At 57.2% G+C, this 17312-nt stretch overlaps 1 protein-coding gene across 4 annotated transcripts in view; it reads right to left on the bottom strand.

Annotated features, from left to right (window-relative positions):
- The window catches only part of NIN (ninein), a 71620-nt gene extending 59633 nt beyond the window's left edge, over positions 1–11987 (bottom strand). For all 4 annotated transcript variants that reach the window (XM_077180880.1, XM_077180883.1, XM_077180881.1 and 1 more), the window contains exons 1-2: positions 11834–11987; positions 5815–6018 (exon numbers count right to left, since the gene is read on the bottom strand). In XM_077180880.1, coding sequence (XP_077036995.1) covers positions 5815–5997 — 183 coding nt within the window. In that variant the 5' untranslated portion in view covers positions 5998–6018; positions 11834–11987. The remainder of the gene's footprint in view (positions 1–5814; positions 6019–11833) is intronic.
- Positions 11988–17312: the final 5325 nt, after the last annotated feature.

Raw genomic sequence — 17312 nt, 5'->3', positions numbered from 1 at the left:
TCAAGCAAGCTCAGAAAAATACCAACAAGCCCCCTGGTTGGGAGGGGACAGAGGTGAGCCATGGGGGTACAGGGGAGCTCAGGCAGTGCCAATCACCCCTGAGGCTTTAAACAGTTTTAAACATTTTTTTTTTTAACACAATTAAAAAATATGTTCAGCACAGAAGCTCATCAGGACTGCTTCATCTGAATACTAATTGCTGCCATCCATTTCCAGCCACTGGTGTACTTCAAAAAGGCCAGTTTACAGAGAGAGGAGACTTTCCCCCATTAAAATAAAGAAAACTTGACATTTAGACTAAATGAGGATGAATAAAAGATGAGGGTGTTCAGATTACAGGTTCCCTCCCCATGGGATCCTCTCAGGAATGAATGGACAGAGCCAATCCCTTGGATGGGTGCTGGGGATGGCTTTGGAGGAGAGCTCACAGGAAAACAAGACCCACTTTGCATCCCTCACATGGAATTGAACAAAGCCAAACCACCTGGGCAGGTGTGCAGCAGCACTGCCATCCCCTGCTCTGCACAATGAGCCCACAGCTCCTGCCTGCACTGATGGGGAGGAGGAGGGAGGAGGAGGAGCTGAGCCCTTGCACAAGGACAGAGGCAGCCATCCATGCTTCCTGAACGCAGGAAATTCACTGAGGAGCTGAACAGCTTCTCATTCCCAGCCAAAAATGAGCAGGAAGGCTTGGAGAATCATTCAGGTTGGAAAAGAACCATTAAGGTCATCAAGTCCACCCTCAGAGCTGCTCCAGCCAAACCCCAGGTGCTTCCAGAGGCACAGGAAAAACATGAAGATGTTAAAATCCAGCCTTTCATGGAGCAGATGCCCATGAGACAGCCCTGTGTGCCATTCACCCCCAAAAATGCCAAATATCCCCCTGAACAGAGGGGGAAACACCCCCAGAGCAGAGGATGCTCTGCTGCCCACTCCTCCCACCAAGAGCAGGGGGAGATGCTGCTGCTCACACCCCCACTACTGTGTGCCTGACAAATCACCAAGAAAGGAGGAAAAAACCAGAAAAATAAAATAAGTTGAGCCCTCCCTGCTCCCTACAGCCCTTGGCAAAGCGTGGGCTTAGTAAAACCCACTCCAGAGCTGGTGTCTAATTAGACACTGGGGTCTGATAAAGTAGACTGGCCCTGTGGTCAAATTGTGATTTTTCCATGAGCAGGACAGCCCCAGGAGGCTGTGGAAGGTCAGGCTGAGGAACAGGACATGGCCATGCTCCTGTGCTGCACAGCAGGACTGCAAATGCAAACCAGCAGCACAGGGACAGGCACAGGGGGGTCCCCATGCCCTCCTCGCTCTGCAGGTGGAGTCCCAGCTGGAAAAGGGGGGAGATTTGTCCTCAAGATGGGGCAGAGGTTTCCCCAACAGCAGCTGAGCAGCAAAAGCAGCCTGTGGTGCACTCTGACCTTGGATGTGTGCAGGCACAGAGCACTCAGAGCTGGAGAAACAGCACTGATAAAATGAGAGCTGGGCTGGAGCACGAGCCAGGCAAGGCAGCCACAGGACAGCAAAGCCACAAAGGCTGCAGAAATCCTGCAGAAATCCTACAGAAATGCTGCAGAAATCCTCCTGCAAGGCTGGGGGGAGCCTGGCCCAGGTTCCCCACCCCTGGAGGTGCCCAAGGCCAGGTTGGATGGGCTGGGAGCAGCCTGGGATGGTGGAAGGTGTCCCTGCCAGAACAAGATGGGCTTTAAGGTCCCTTCCAACCCAAACCACTCTGGTTTTATGACTCTGCTTTGGTATTGCTCATCTCTGTGTCTGCTCATGGGGGTCTCTCTGCAATTTGGGGCTGATCCCAGGCAGCCAGGAGGCAATGGGGGTTGGGGAGGTGATGCTCAATGGGCTGTCCAGGATCAGGGACAGCACACACATTCCTGGCTGGCAGGGTGGGCAGGCCCTGGCACAGGGTGCCCAGAGCAGCTGGGGCTGCCCCTGGATCCCTGGAAATACCCAAGACCAGGCTGGATGGGGTTTGGAGCAACGCCCCACAGCCAGACCAGCACTGCACAGCCAGGGCAGCCCCCCAGCAAGGAGAATTTTCTCAGAACAAGTAAATCAAACAAGACAAACCCAGCCCAGCCTGCCCAGGCAGCCAGGGACCAACCAAAGCTGTGCTGCTGAGCAGCTCTGGTTCCTCAGAGAAAGCCCAAGGTCCCTGCAGAGCCAGCTCCCTCTGAAGCTGTGCTGATTAGCACTAGAAAGGGCTGGGAGCCTGTGCCAGGGCACCTGCTGCTCCTGTGTGCCCCTGCCATGCAAAGCACTTGGCACAGGCTCCTTGCAGCTCCCTGCCCTGATCCCCAGCACAAACCCCATCCCCAGAGCTCTGCCCCTGCCTGCAGACTCCTTCCAGCCAGAGGCTGCACAGGGAAATGTCTGCTGGGGGAGATGAGGATCAGGGAACATCCTGACCCACAGGGAATATCCTGATCCACAGGGAATATCCTGACCCACAGGGAATATCCTGACCCCCAGGGATCATCCAGGGCAGCCCCTGGCCTGCCCAGACCCCCAACACTCCCACCCTGGGCATCCCTGGCAGCTCCTGGAGCTCTGGGCCTGTGCCCATTCCCTGGGGAGCCTGGGCAGTGCCAGCACCCTCTGGGGGAAGAACCTTTCCTGAAATCCAACCCAAACCTGCCCTGGCACAGCTCCAGGTGTCCCTTCAGGTCCCAACAAGCCACTCCTGCAGTGCCATCAGAACAGGGCAGCCTTGGTCCCAGCCCACAGGGCACCAAGGGGAGCAGCAAGGGCACTGCAGGCACAGGGGGAGGATATTTGGGTATTCTGCAAGAGGTCACTGCAGGGAGCTGGGAGTGAAAGCCCAGCCAGGCTGTCCTTGCTGCAGGCTGGGAATGCAGTGGTGCAGGTGAAACCTGAGCTCCTCATCCCTGCTCAAGGACAGCTCCAAGGACAGGCCCTGCACAGGGCCAGAGTGCCCAACTTCACAGAATCCCAGCAGATTTGGGCTGGAAAGGACCTTAAAGATCATCTCATCCCATTGATGGCCATGGCAGGGACACCTTCCACCATCCCGGGCTGCTCCAAACCCCATCCAGCCTGGCCTTGGGCACTGCCAGGGATCCAGGGCCTGCCCACCCTGCCAGCCAGGAATGTGTGTGCTGTCCCTGATCCTGGACAGCCCATTGAGCATCACCTCCCCAACCCCCATTGCCTCCTGGCTGCCTGGGATCAGCCCCAAATTGCAGAGAGACCCCCATGAGCAGACACAGAGATGAGCAATACCAAAACAGAGTCATAAAATCAGAGTGGTTTGGGTTGGAAGGGACCTTAAAGCCCATCTTGTTCTCCCCCTGCCATGGCAGGGACACCTTCCACAGTCCCAGGGTGCTCCAAGCCCTGTCCAGCCTGGCCTTGGGTACTTCCAGGGATAGGGACTGGCTCCCAGGGCTCATCCCCATCCCTGCACTGTCCCCAGGACACCTCTGGCTTGCTGCTAATTAAAGGGCACAGAGAGGGCAGACAGACAGACAGACAGGCCCAGCCACACCCATCCCCTCCCTCCTGCCACCGAGGGTGAGGGGCAAGAACCTTCCTGAGGCACCCCAGGAACTGCTGTGAGCATCATCTCCACACACAGCGTGCGAGGAAAACACTTCCACCACAGGGGTTTGGCTCTGCCTGGAGTCAGGGCAGGATTTACACCCACCCCAGACCCCAATAATTCCCAAACCATCTCAGGGGAGGCAGCACCTCCAGACCATGAGTCAGGGCAGGATTTACACCCACCCCAGACCCCAATAATTCCCAAACCATCTCAGGGGAGGCAGCACCTCCAGTCCCTCTCTGAATGGAAACTCAGCTCCCAGTCCCTGCCCAGGGCAGAGGGCTGGAACGAGGTTATCTTTAAAATCCCCTTCCAACCCAAAGCATCCCACGATTTTATGATCCCAGAGCATCCATTCATGCCTGGAGCAGAGCCCCAGCACAAAGACAAGCACGTGGCCCCAGGGAGCTGCCCCTGAGCAGACAAAACCTTCCCCCAGTGCCCCCCTCCCCAGGGCTCTCCCATAAATCCCAGCCCCTGGAAGGGCAGGCAGACAAAGGCTGGGACCATCTGCAGCACGAGGGGCAGGTGCAACAAGTCTGTGCTCAGGGGGCTCTGGGTGTGCTGCTGCTCTCCCCAGGAAACCCCAAGGATGCCAGGGCCATGAAATTGAAATCTGGCTCCTGCTTAAACCTGGGCCACTGCTGCTGCTGAGGAGCAGAGGCAGAGATTGTCCTGAGGCTCTGTGGCAGGCTGGGAGGGAGAACCATGCCCAGGGACAAAGGGGGGATCAAATAAAATGGGATGCCTGCTGTCCTGCAGGGGTGGAGCTCTGGGATGGGATGGGGTGAGTGTGACCCTGCCTTTGGGATGCTTTAATGGGGGTTTTAGTGCCCTGACCAGCTGTGACAGCCACATCTGGTCTTTTCTCTCTGTGCCACCATCCCACAAGTGGCAAAGCCAGGATAGGACAAGGGGAAATGGCTCTAAGCTGAAGGAAAATAGATTTAAATTCAATATTGGGAAGGAATTCCTGGCTGGGAGCGTGGGCAGGCCCTGGCACAGCTGTGGCTGCCCCTGGATCCCTGGCAGTGCCCAAGGCCAGGCTTGGACAGGGCTTGGAGCAGCCTGGGATGGTGGAAGGTGTCCCTGCCATGGCAGAGGGGGGCACTGGATGATCTTTAAGGTCCTCCCAACCCAACCCATTCCAGGATTCTTTGCTAACAGCATCCGAGTGCCCCGTGCTCAAGATGACAGAGCAGCACAGAAAGTCTCTGGTGCTCCAGAAAATGCCACACTGCAACTCTAAAGGTCAACAACCTCCACCTGCATCCATCCCAGCTCCACTCACTGACAGCAGAAGAGCTGCAGCCCCAGGGCAGGCGAGGAAGAGGAGGAAAAAAGGAAAAACCCCTTTGATCATTAAAGGAATTATTTTGTTTGTGAGAACTGGAGTTTGATTGGAAATTGGAGTCGGGATGGCTGCCTGTCTGTTGAAAGCCCTGGCTGCCCTGCTCCACATTTCTGTGATTTTAATGAGCAGTGATGGATTTCAGGGTGATTTCCAGGGAAGGATCTGATGCACTCTGAGCACAAAGACACCCAGCTGAACGTGGAGATCCCCCCAGGGGCAGCAGCTTCTGCTCACTGCCCTGGGATTTAACCCCATGAAGGTGCAACCACAACTGGAGAATGGCTTTGGGAAGCCACCAACAGCAGGCAAAGTGGACAGAGGTGGCTCAGACAGCGTGGGACAACATTCTGTACCTTAGAGAGACATCCGTGACTGCACACAGCCCTGCCAGCATAACCACAGCTTAACCAGGGTAAATCACAGGCTCAAGCCCTGGATTTAGGGCTTTGTCCCATCCCAGGTGGCTCAGAGCCTGTCTAAGCACCTGGTGAGCTGGTTTGGGGAGGTGACCCAGGCCAGCAGCAGCAGGGACCAGAGCTGGGGACACAGACACAGTGTGAGCCAAGGGCAGCCAGACCTGGCACCTGCTCTGGCCTTGGGAAAGCACAGCAGAGCACAAGGCTCAGCCCAAAGTGGTGGCTCCTGAGTTCCACACCACCTCCAGTCAGGGCAGACAGAGCAGTTCCCTCTCCTGCTATCCCCAGTTCTGCTCTTGGAAGTTGCTCTGTGCCCACCCTGCTGAACAGACCAGGCCAAACCCCACAAGCCCTGTGGCACCAGAGCCTCAGGAATGTTGGGTACACACAAATCACACGCCAATCTCTCCCCAAAACCACCCCATGCACGCAGGCACTGCCCCCTCCATCCCCCAGCTCCTTACCCTGCCTAGGAGGTTTCCTTGGAGCAGGGTCTGCTGCAGGGCTGGGGCCACCTCCTCCAGGTGCAGCACGTGGCAGAGGTCAGTGAGCTCCTCCTGGCCCAGGGAGCCCGTGCCTGTGCTGTCAAAGCTGTCAAAGAGCTCCTTGAGGCGAGCTTCATACTGGTCCTGCTCAGCTTCATCCATCCCATAGCCTGCCACGCTCACCTGGGGGAAGACATGGCACAGGTCACCCTCGGTGCCATGGGACAGCAAAAAAAAAACAAACAAACCCCAGGGCTGGCACAGAAGATGCCCACCAGGCTGTTTGGGGCTGTGTTTGGTTGCATTGATGCTCCACCACTGCTCCAGCCTCTCCCAGCCCACTGGGGGAAGGAGTCACAGAGCAGAAAGAGCCAGGGGAAAAAGCCTGGCAGAGCCAAACCCTGGGGAGGGGACAGCCCAGGTGGCTGGGACAGTCCCTGTGTGCCACCTCCCACTGCTCCTGTCAGCTAGTCTGGCTCAGCTGCAGCAGCTAAATTGTTCCCTGGGGCTCCAGGGATCCCCAGGTGCTGCAGGTGAGCCTTTGGTGAGAAGATAAACAAGGCAAGAACGGCTCAGCAGCTGCAGGGAGCAAAGCCTGAGGAGGGCAGGGCAGGAGACCCCAGCCCAAACCCTTCAGGGCAGCCACCCACCATGGCCACCCCCTCCAGGGGCACAACACAGCTCCAGGATCCATTCCAGGATCATGGAATGCTTTACTTTGGGGAAACAACTCCCCAGATCAAGCCCAGCTGCCAAGAGCTCCCCATGCTGCTCTCCCTCAGGTGTTTCAGGTCAAACCCTGGCTGAAGGCAGAGAAGAGTGTGACAGGCAGCAAAGCCAGAGCAGCGTGGGGACAGCCAAAATGGACCCGTGTCCTGCAGCAGGCACACAAAACCCAGACCCTGTTGGCCTCAGGTCTTCATTTTCCCCTCCAGGTCAAGTTTTCACCCCTCTCATCCTGCTCACAGCCCCAGGAGCTGTTCTGGCAGGGGATAAAGGGAAATTTCCTGTCTGAAATGCAGGATTTGGCTGGATCCGTTTGCTCAGCCTGGCCCAGGGCTCCTGGCTGGCTTTGGGTGGCAGCTGTGTCACCCAGCGCCACCACACAGCCTCAGTGTGGATGTGCCACTACCCTGGGGCACAACAGGCACTGTCACCGTGCTTGGGTGACAATGGGCACTGCAGTTGGTGTCCCAAGGAGCCAGCTGGGCCTCCCAGCCTCATCCATGAGCCCACATCAGCCAGCCGTGGGAATTCTGGTTTTGTGACTGCTGGGGGTTGTGTCAGCCACATTTCCCAAAACAGGGGGGTCCTACCCCAACTCCCTTCCCCACCCAGCCCCGTCCCCTCTGCTCCTCACAGGGTTCCTGTGGCTCCCTGGGCCACAGCAGCACTCCTGGACATCCCAGAGCTGCTGCAGTTGCAGCCCAGCTCCACTGCCCTGCCCAGCCCAGCCAGGAAATCTGCAGGGCAGGCAGAGCAGCAGCTGTGTCCTTGATTTCCCTGGCTGCAGGAGCAGATGCCAGGGCAGAGCAGCCTCTGGATCCCACATCTGCTGAGGGATGCAGGGCTGTGGAGCCCACAGAGCCCACAGGACAGGGACAGCCCAGCCAGGCTGTCCTTCCCCTGCCCTGCCACAGCTCTGGGCACTCCAGGGATGGACACAACCCCTCCACCTGAGCCTCACACCCTCCCTGGCCTAATTTTTTTCCCCCAAATCCCTCTTGAGCTGATTTCCCAAGTGCTGGGGGGAGGAGGGAGGCACAGACACATTCGACCTGGGGCACAGAGGAGGAGGAGGAGGCAGCACCCAAAAACTCAGGTGCCTGTGAGCAGGAGGAAGGCAACAAACTTGTTTCCATTCCCACACCAGCAGCCCCATTTCCCACCTGCACCCCCAGGGCTCCACAGTGGCTGGATCCTGGTGTCAGGGAGCCCTGCCTGCACATTCCAGCGGCCCCAAAACTCACAGCCAAGCCTCCAGCAAAGGTGACTCCACCCCACAGAGCTTCCCAAGCATCTCTGAACCTCTTATCTTCAGGGTCAGCCACCTCCTGCCCCCCCAGAGATGTCTGCAGCACCTGACCAGAACCAGTTCCCCCAGTTAGTGCAGAGAGATAAATGCCACCTCCCAGTATATCCCTGAGCATCCCTGCTGCTGGAGCACTGGGATCACCCCTCTCAGTGCCACAACAGCCCAGAAACTCACCCTGGGCAAGTCCAGCACTGGGAACACCCAAAAACCAGCAGGAAAAGCTCAATCCCTAAAGGAAAAGAGCATCAGGTGCGTGGGCCACACCTGCCCTACAGCCCAGGTGAGTTTTTGGTGAGGGACAGCCAGAGCTTAGAGGGACACAGTGCCACAACAGCACAGAGCCCTAAAACTCACCCTGGGCATTGGGAACCCCAGAAAACCAGCAGGAAAAGCCCAATCCCTAAAGGAAAAGAGCATCAGGTGCATGGGCCACACCTGCCCTACAGCTCAGGTGAGTTTTTGGCAGGAACAGCCTCACACATCCCCACGCCAGGGGACAGCCAGAGCTTAGAGGGACACAACACCACAACAGCACAGAGCCCTAACACTCACCCTGGGCAAATCCAGCATTGGGAACCCCAGAAAACCAGCAGGAAAACCCCAATCCCTAAATGCAAAGAGCATCAGGTGCATGGGCCATACCTGCCCTACAGCCCAGGTGAGTTTTTGGCAGGAACAGCCTCACACATCCCCACGCCAGGGGACAGCCAGAGCTTAGAGGGACACAACCCCCCCTGCAGAGCCTGGGGAAGGGATTCCCTGTTTCCCAGGGCCAGGGAGGCCAGGGCTGGGTGCCTCCTGCCTCAGAGGGCCCAGGGCGCTGCCAGCAGCCCGGCGATCCCGCAATCCTGCTCAACCTCCATCTTAGGCAGGCGGCTCCGGCACGCAGCCGGCTGCGCAAGGTGACCCAAGATGCCTCCTCTCCTCTCCTCTCTCCTGCCTGAATTATTCAGCAGCGCTTCCACAGCGAGAGGGGAAAAAAAAAAAACCAACCCAGAGCCTCCTTCCTACCTGAGGAGCTGGCATCGGGCAGCAGTCAGAATAATGAGGGCAGCAGCATCAGAGCCCCGGCTGTGCTGCCACCTCCATCAGCAGCCGTGGTGCCGGGAAGGGGGGACCCGGCAGCGGCACACAAAGCCCCAGTGAAAGGGCTGCCTTTCATCCCTGCTCCAGATGGGCCAGCAGCTGAGATGCAGCAGGGATAATAGGGGCAGGCAGGCAGCAGCTGAGCGGGGGCTCCCCAGTCCCCCGCCAGGAGGAGAGGGGATGGTCCCTGCACAGGGCATCACTTTGTTCAGATTTATTGCTGCCCTTCTGTGCTGCTTCAAGCCCCCCAGAATGACCAGCTTGAGCTGGAAAGTGCACGTTTAGGACAGTCAGCACCACATTATTCCTCATTTCTGTTCTCCTTCTTGCCAGCCCGGGGAAGCAAAGCGCTCCGGGATGATGATGAGAAGAGGAAGTTTTCACCGGCATTTCTTTCCTGCTTTTAAATCCACCCCCTCCTGAGAGCCAGATAACCTTCAAGGCACACAATGTAGGGGCCTGAGAGGACTAAATTCTCAGCTAAATTTAACTCAAACAATATAGGCTTAAACAGTAATTACTGCTTCGCATATTTAAGTGCCTGGAATCGATATCAACTTTAGCCTGGAGCTAATGAAGACACAGATCGGTCAATCAATGGCATCAGCAAGGAGAAACACCACAATTAGCACAATTACTTTTTTTGGGGGGGTGGGGGGGTGTTTGTAAGCAGTATGAATTACAGAACCCCAGAATTATTTGAGTTGGAAGGGACCTTAAAGGTCACTTCATGTCAACCCCCAGCCACGGGCTTCCAGTAGGACAATACAAAATCACATTTGCTGCTGCACAAGAGGAATTTGGGATTTTGGGGATGCTCTGCATCACTAATCAGGGCTATGGGTACCTTGTCCTTATCCCTGCCCTCCACTGAAGTCATCACCTCCAAGGGACAGCCAGGAAAATGTTTTTACTGCTCCTCTTGATTGCCTCGACTCAAATGAGGGCCTGGTAATTAGCAGTAATTACCCAGCAGAGCAGCATCCACCTCCAGAACACAAGCACCTACTCCATGGCATGTCACTGCTCCGAGTGTCCCCCCAAAGTGCTCTTGGCCACACTTGGGCACTTTAAAGCAACTTTCCCTTCCCACTGCACCTGTGACAAGCTGGGTGATGTGAACACAGCTGGCAAAACCCACCAGGAGCCCAGGTTTTAGTGCTGGGGGTTGTCTGAGAGGCCCAGCAGCCACCAAAAGCAGACTGGGGAGCTCTTGCTGGAAAGGCAGAGCTGAGGTTGTCTCACCCTCATTATCTCCTTCCCTAATGAACCATCTCATCCATCAGCAGCTCTGCTGAATCACAGAATTCCCTGAGCTGGAAGAGACCCACAGGGATCATGGAATCCAGCTCCAGGCCCTGCACAGATACCCCAAAATCCCCATCCTGGGCATCCCTGGAGTGTTGTCCAAACTCCTGGAGCTCTGGCAGCCTCGGGAATGTCACCATTCCCTGGGAAACCTGGGGGGGAGGAACCTTTCCTGCAATCCAACCCAAACCTGACTCACTCCAGACATTCTCTGGGTCCTGTCACTGGTCACCAGAGAGAAGAGCTCGGTGCCCTGTCCCTGCGTCCACCCCAAAATCCCCACACTGCGTCAAGACAATTTCCAGCTCAGCTCACTTTGCCCGTCCCCTCTTGGAGCAGCAGCCCCACAAAGGGTCCCACCGAGAAACCAAAGGGAAAAACAAAACCCAAAAGGACAATGAAGCACCTTAATGCCAGTAAATCACTTGACAGCACGCCCAGCTCTTCAGGGGTCACCACCAGAGTCAGCCTTACAGCTGGCAGCTCCTCCTCCCCATTGACCACGCTCATCATTTTCCCTCTGCACCTCAAAACACCCCCAAAAAACACCCCCAGACCCTCCAAAGTTGGCAGAGAGCAGCGACTCTGTTAACCAAGCCCCAGTCCAGATCAGCCGAGCAGCGCTGGCTATAAAAGCACTATAAATTTATGTAAAGAGCTTCAAAAGCAGCGCAGCGGTTTGAATATTCACGCCAGCCCGGTATTTGCATTGTAATAGGGCTTTTCACTCCCAGCCTTCCCTCCGTAAGGAAAAACAAAGCGCCCATCTGGTTTGATTTTTGCAAATCGGGCTGGAGTCGCTCCGCAGTGACTCGGGGAGCCCCGGGTGCGATAAAGCCCAAGGTGGAGGAGGCACAAAGCTGATTATTGCAGGAGTAAACAAAGCGAGCCGGGAATTCATCCCGGGAAAGGCGGGATTCGGGAATTCCCGCGGAGCTCGGAGCTGCCCCGCTCTGCTGAATCACGGCGAAAACGAGCCCAGAGCCTTCCTCAGCTCCGTTTTGGGGAGCACACGAGGAAGAGGAGCAGGATACACCCAAACTGTCACCCAGGCACCCAGTACAATCCCAGCACTGGGTGCTCCTAGGCTCTGGATTTTGGCTCCATCCCTACAGGGATGCTCCAAGGGAGACGGGCCCACGGCTGGGGACCAGACAGCAGATGCTGTCTGCCACCCTGGTGACAACGAGAGCTCTGCCGATGACAAAACAACTGCTGTTATTAATTCCTCCAGCCGCAGCCGGCTGCTCCCAGGGCTCAGCCCGGCCGGAGCGGTGCAGACCCCGCTGCCAGCGCTCGGAGCATCCCTCCGGGAGCAGGGACGGGGCGCCCTTGGCAGGAGGGCGAGTGGCTCCCAGTACCTGCCACCAGCACCGAGGGGACCTTGGGAGCTTTGCGGTGTCACCCACTCACAGCCACCCCTGACACCGCCCTGCGGCTACGAGGAAGCAAACCTACCCCTAACCCTGTCCCCAGCACCCCCTTCCTCAGCATCCCACCCTGCATCATTCCCCCTTTCCCTGCAGCATCCCCCCGCCCTGCAGACGCCCTCGTTGCCCAGGCACCCACCTCGCCGCTGCTCCCGGTCCCCGCCGGCCGTCCCGGCGCCCCGCACACGCGGCCGGCCCCGCCGGGAACGGACGGGACGGGAAGGGGCGGGCAGGGCCCGGCACCGCCCGCGGAGGAGGGGCCGGGGCGTTCAGCGCTGCCCCCGCACCGGGGCTCGCTGCTGCCCCTTCCCCTTTCCCGTTCCCCTTTCCGTTCCTCCCCCGTTCCCGCAGCCGCCCCCGTTCCCGTCCCGGCCTCACCGGCTGCCGGTGCCGCGGGGCTGGCGGAGCGCTCGGAGCGTTGCGGGCCCGGGGGAGGCGCCGCGTTCAAATGCGGCCGCGTTTATTGGGCCGAGAATCGGGGGCGGCCCCGGGGGTGCGGGACGGCCCCGGGGCGGGGGGACCGGCGGCCTTTGTGCGGCACCGCCCGGGAACGCCCCCCGGTACAAGGGGCGGCTGCGGGGCTCTGCTGGGGCGTCCCGCACTCCCGGGGCACCAGCGTGTCCCCGCTGTCCTGGACCAGTATGCCATCACCTCAGCTTCCTGCTGGCATGTCCCCCAGTGTGGCATCACCTCAGCTTCCCGTTGTTACGTCCCCCATCACCTCAGCTTCCCGTTGTCCTGCACCCTCGGTCCCCGATGTGCTCATCCCCCGGGTGGCATCACCTCGGTTCCCATCATCCTGCACCCCAGGGACATCATCCCGTCTCCCTGCTGTTCTGCACCCCCGGGTGACATCAGCCCAGCTCTCCACTGTCGTGTCCCCCAGGGTGGCACCGCCATGGTCCCCACTGTCCTGCATCCCAGGGTGGCATCACCCCACACCTCAGAGCGGCTCTGCAATGTCCCATCCCCCCAAATGGCATCATTGCCGTTCCTGCCATCGCACTCCCCAAGGTGGCATCGCCCCAGCTCCCAACTGTCCCATCCCCCAGGGTGACATCACCTGAGTTCCCATCATTCTGCACCCCACGGGGACATCACCCTGGCTCCTGCTGCCCTGCACTCCAGAGCAGCATCACCCCAGCTCCATCCTGTCCCCCAGACCCAACTGTCCTGCACCCCAGGGTGGCATCACCCAACTGTCCTGCACCCCAGGGTGGCATCACCCCAGCTCCCTAGCGCCCTGTCCCCCACAGTGACACCACCCTGGTTCTCATCCTCCCACGAGCCGAGTGGACACCACTGAGTCCTTGCTGTTCTATACCCCAAGGTGGCATCACCCCGGCTCCCCACTGTCCTGTCCCCCAAGGTGGCATCACCCCGGCTCCACTCTGTCCTGCACCCCAGGGGACACGGCCCTGCAGCTCCTCATTGTCCCAAAAAAACAATGGCACGTCGCCTGGGCTGTCCCATGCCTGAAGGTGACAGCAGCACATCGCTGTCCCCACCCTGGGGATGTGGCACCCTGGCTCCCTGCCATTCCCGGGTACCATGTCACCCCCCTGTCCCCCACCCTGGGGACGTGGCACCCCAGCTCCTGCCATCCCTGGGCTTGGGGGACAACATCCCGACTCTCCTTGTGTCACCGCGACACAGGACAGCTGCTGTGCTGTGACATCCACCCCTTGCACCGCCCCAGCTCTGGTGGTGGCTCCGCGCTGTCCCACCCGCGCCCCTCACTCTCTTTGAGAGGGGGTGACAAACCCAAGGACCCCTTTTCCCCCAGGAGCCACGGCAGGAGCAGGGGAGCCCTGGGGCGGTGACACAGCAGCCACAGCTCCATCCCAGCTCCAGCCCAGCTCCATCCCAGCTCCATCCCAGCTCCATCCCTCATTTCCAGCCCGGCAGTCCCGGCTGGGAGCCGCAGCCGCCGCCCGCCCACGCTCCTGCTCCGCGCCAGCCGAGCCGCAGGAAACCGGCGGTCCCCAAGGCTTGTGGGCTCTCTGATGGCTAATGAAGGGTTCCACCCACGCTGCAATCCGCTCTCGAGCAATTGCATGAGATTATTTTGTTGGTTTTTTTTGGTGAAAATGCCAGGGGCGACGTGACTTTTTAGCCTCCTTCCCTTTTTCGAGGCGGCTCTGGTCCGCGGGTTCAAGAAATTTCGTAAGGAGGAGGGAGGGGAGCACAAAAACCTCGCTCAGATCATAAAGCAGGCTTAAAACCCCACAGCAGAGCCACGGGTGGGTTTGCCACCACACGAGGACATCTGGGACACGTGAGGTGACAGCGTAAAGAGCTCCAAAAGTATTGTAATAAAATATTGTAACCAAATATTGTAATCAAATATTTAAGGGTAGCTCTGCTGCACGTCACCTGGCATGTCAGTGCCACCTGTCCCGGGGCAGGGCTGTGGCTGTGGGGCATGGCACAGTGTCCCCAGCACAGCCCTGTCCGGGGATGTGGCCGTGTCCCCGCGGTGACAGCAGCGAGGCAAGGTGACACCAGAGGGAAGGGGCCCTTTGCCGGACAGATGTCAGCAGCCGTGGCTTTGTGCCGGCCAAGGGCTTTTTGTCTGGGTTTTTAACATTTGCCATTTTTCTCCGCCGCTTTCTTCTGCTCTGACACTTGCTGAGGGTTTTTCTTTCTTCCCTTTCTCCCTCTCTTTCCACATTTGCTTTTCCATCCCCGCTTCAAACACTTTTTCCCCGCGTATTGTGCTGAAGTTGGAACCATCTGGTGCTTTGTTTTGTTGCGAGCCCGGCGAGTGCCAGGACCTTTATACCCCTCCTCCTCCTCCTCCTCCTCCTCCTCCTCCTCCTCCTCCTCCTGCCTCTCTAATCCAAGCGACAGCCCCTAAAAGTCCCCCCCTGTCCCCAACAAAGCCACGGGCCACACGCGTGCACGGGCGGGCGGTGGGGACAGCAGCACGCTCGGTGTCCCCATGTCCCCATCCCACAGGGACATGAACCCCCCGCCTCAGGAGCGCTGGGAATCGTCCCGCTGCAAATTCCTGACTCATTTTTAGGACCAGCTGTTAGCAGTGGCATCCCGGTTTTATTTTTTTGTGAAAAATGCGTATTTTATGATTGGCTTTTCACAAGTATTCAAATGAATATTGTATGTGTTGTGTTAGAAAGTGATGCTGTATTAATTCTCTTAAGTAGTGTGTTAAATATAGTTTTAGGTTATAACAAAATGTTAAAATAGAAACTATGCTATGTAGGATACTTTTTTTAAAGAAAGGACTTGCAGTGAGACAGCAGCCACAGGACACCTGAATCTTTCAGAGAAAGAGAATTTATTGCTCCATTATCAGGAGAAATGAACTTCTTCCTGCCTCTAAGGCCCTGTTAGGACTCAGAGGAAGAAGCTGACACTGCCCAGACAGAATCCTGTGTTTGAATGGAATTTCTGCATCATGGATGATCTGTATGAATATGCAACAGGCTGTTGTTTTTAAGGGTTAATCCTCTGGTAACGTGGGTCCTTTTTCGGGCTTATTTTGCCCAGAAAAAGGTACCCGGACGTCCGTAACTCTTTGTATTTATTGTCTCATATTGTTCTAATTCAAATTGTCCAAATTATTATTACTCTAATTGTATTACTATTTTTAATAACCATTTTATTACTATTAAACTTTTAAAATTTGAAAAACAAGTGCTTGGCGTTTTTCACATTTTTCCCACAGGAGAAAAGGGGAAAGGGGCTCCCTGCGTTTCTGGGGAGCCACGGAGCCGCGCCAGAACCTCCTATTTTTGGAGCCCCCTTCCCAGCGAGCAGCTGCGCTCCAGGATGGCATTTACAGCCAGCTCGGAAGGAAGGAAACCTCGGCTCAAGCAACGTCACAAAAACCGGGACACGTGGGAAACGCGGGGATTGCAGGACATCATTGCCACCGATGGAGCCGCGGCTGGCACGGAGCCACCCAAAATCAGGGGCAGGCGGTGGGTGGGTGACCCCTGTGCGAGGCCGTGGGTGCCCGGCTCCTGCAGGAACACCCTCCCGGCTTGGCTCTGGCTGCTCCGTCACGCTTTCCTTCCCATTTTCCCTGAACAATGGGGTGCTTTGTTCTAGGGCGAGGAAAAGTCCGGGAGCTGGGGGGGAGCGGGGAGCTGCTCCTGCATTCCTGGGGTCTTTCCAGCTGTGCCCTGCTGGGAGCAGGAACCCCTCATCCCGGTCAGGACAGGGGGAAGAGGGTCGTCAAATAGCCAAAAAAATTCAGAAAAAAAATAATAATTAAAAAATAATTAAAAAAAAAAAAAAAAGCCATGGAGCCATCAGCAAAATATAAAGGGAAAAAGGAAAAGAGGCTGTGGGGGGAAAAAAAAAAACAAAAAACCAACCCAAAACCAAACAGCTGGAGGGAACCTCCCCATCTCCCAGCTGGTGCCGGGAGAAGTTTGGAATGACATAAGCCCAAACTTCGCTTTTTTTTTGCGCGAAACAAAGGCGAGCCCTGCTCAGCCGCAGTGGTACCGCCGCTCCTCGGCTCGCTGCTGCCATCCCACGTCCGGCTCCCAGCTCACAAATCTCCTTCCAGCACCGCCTCTCCGGCCTCATCCTGCCTCATTCCAGCCGAGGATTTTCCCTTCAGCCCAGGAAAACCTGGTGTTTGCTGTGCTGGGTCCTTATGGCAAGAAATATTTGGGTGGATGCTCCATCCTGGTGAGCGCTGTGAGCTTCCAGAGCTCTGTGCCAGCCCCTTCCAGCTCTCAGGAGCTCCAGACCCCTCTGGCACCTTGCCCAGCCCTGTGGGCATCACTGGAGTTTTTGGGGATCACCTCTCCCATGAAAAATCACTGCCCAGCTGCAGCCCCAGCACTCTTGGAATGGGGAAAATCAGGGGTGGAAGGAAAAGCTCTGGATTGTAAAACCAGTTGGGAATGGGGAAAAATTGAAGGTAGAGGGAAAAGCTCTGGATTGTAAAACCAGTTGGGAATGGGGAAAAATTGAAGGTAGAGGGAAAAGCTCTGGATTGTAAAACCAGTTGGGAATGGGGAAAAACTGGGGCTGGAAGGAAAAGCTTGGCCTGTGAAACCAGTTGGGAATAGGGAAAAATTGGGGGTGGAAGGAAAAGCTCTGGCCTTTCAAAACCAGCTGGGAATGGGGAAATATTGGGAGTGGAAGGAAAAGCTCTGGCTTGTGAAACCAGTTGGGAATGGGGAAAAATTTGGGGTACAATGAAAAGGTCTGGCTTGTGAAAGCAGCTGGGAACGGGGGAAAACTGGGGGTGGAAGGAAAAGCTCTGGATTGTGGAACCAGCTGGGTTTGTTGGTCATTTCCCCCGTTCTCCTGCCCCTGAGGCATGGGAAGAGCAGCTCAGGGCTGGCTTGTGCCACCTCATTGCAGCAGCTGCTGGTGGGGAACACGCTGTGCCTGCCCACAGCCCTGCTTTGGCTGGACCTGTTTGTCTTTGGATTTGCATTTTGCTGCTGAGGCAGGGTTAGATTAGATATTGGGAAAGAATTGCTCCCTGTGAGGGTGGGGAAGCCCTGGCACAGGTGCCCAGAGAAGCTGTGGATCCCTGGAAGTGCCCAAGGCCAGGCTGGACAGGGCTTGGAGCAGCCTGGGATGGTGGAAGGTGTCCCTGCCCATGGTAAGGGGTGGGATGGGAT

This window comes from Agelaius phoeniceus, chromosome 6 (genome assembly GCF_051311805.1).
Source record: "Agelaius phoeniceus isolate bAgePho1 chromosome 6, bAgePho1.hap1, whole genome shotgun sequence".
NCBI classification, from domain to species: Eukaryota; Metazoa; Chordata; class Aves; order Passeriformes; family Icteridae; genus Agelaius; species Agelaius phoeniceus.
This window is presented reverse-complemented; position numbering and strand designations above follow the sequence as displayed.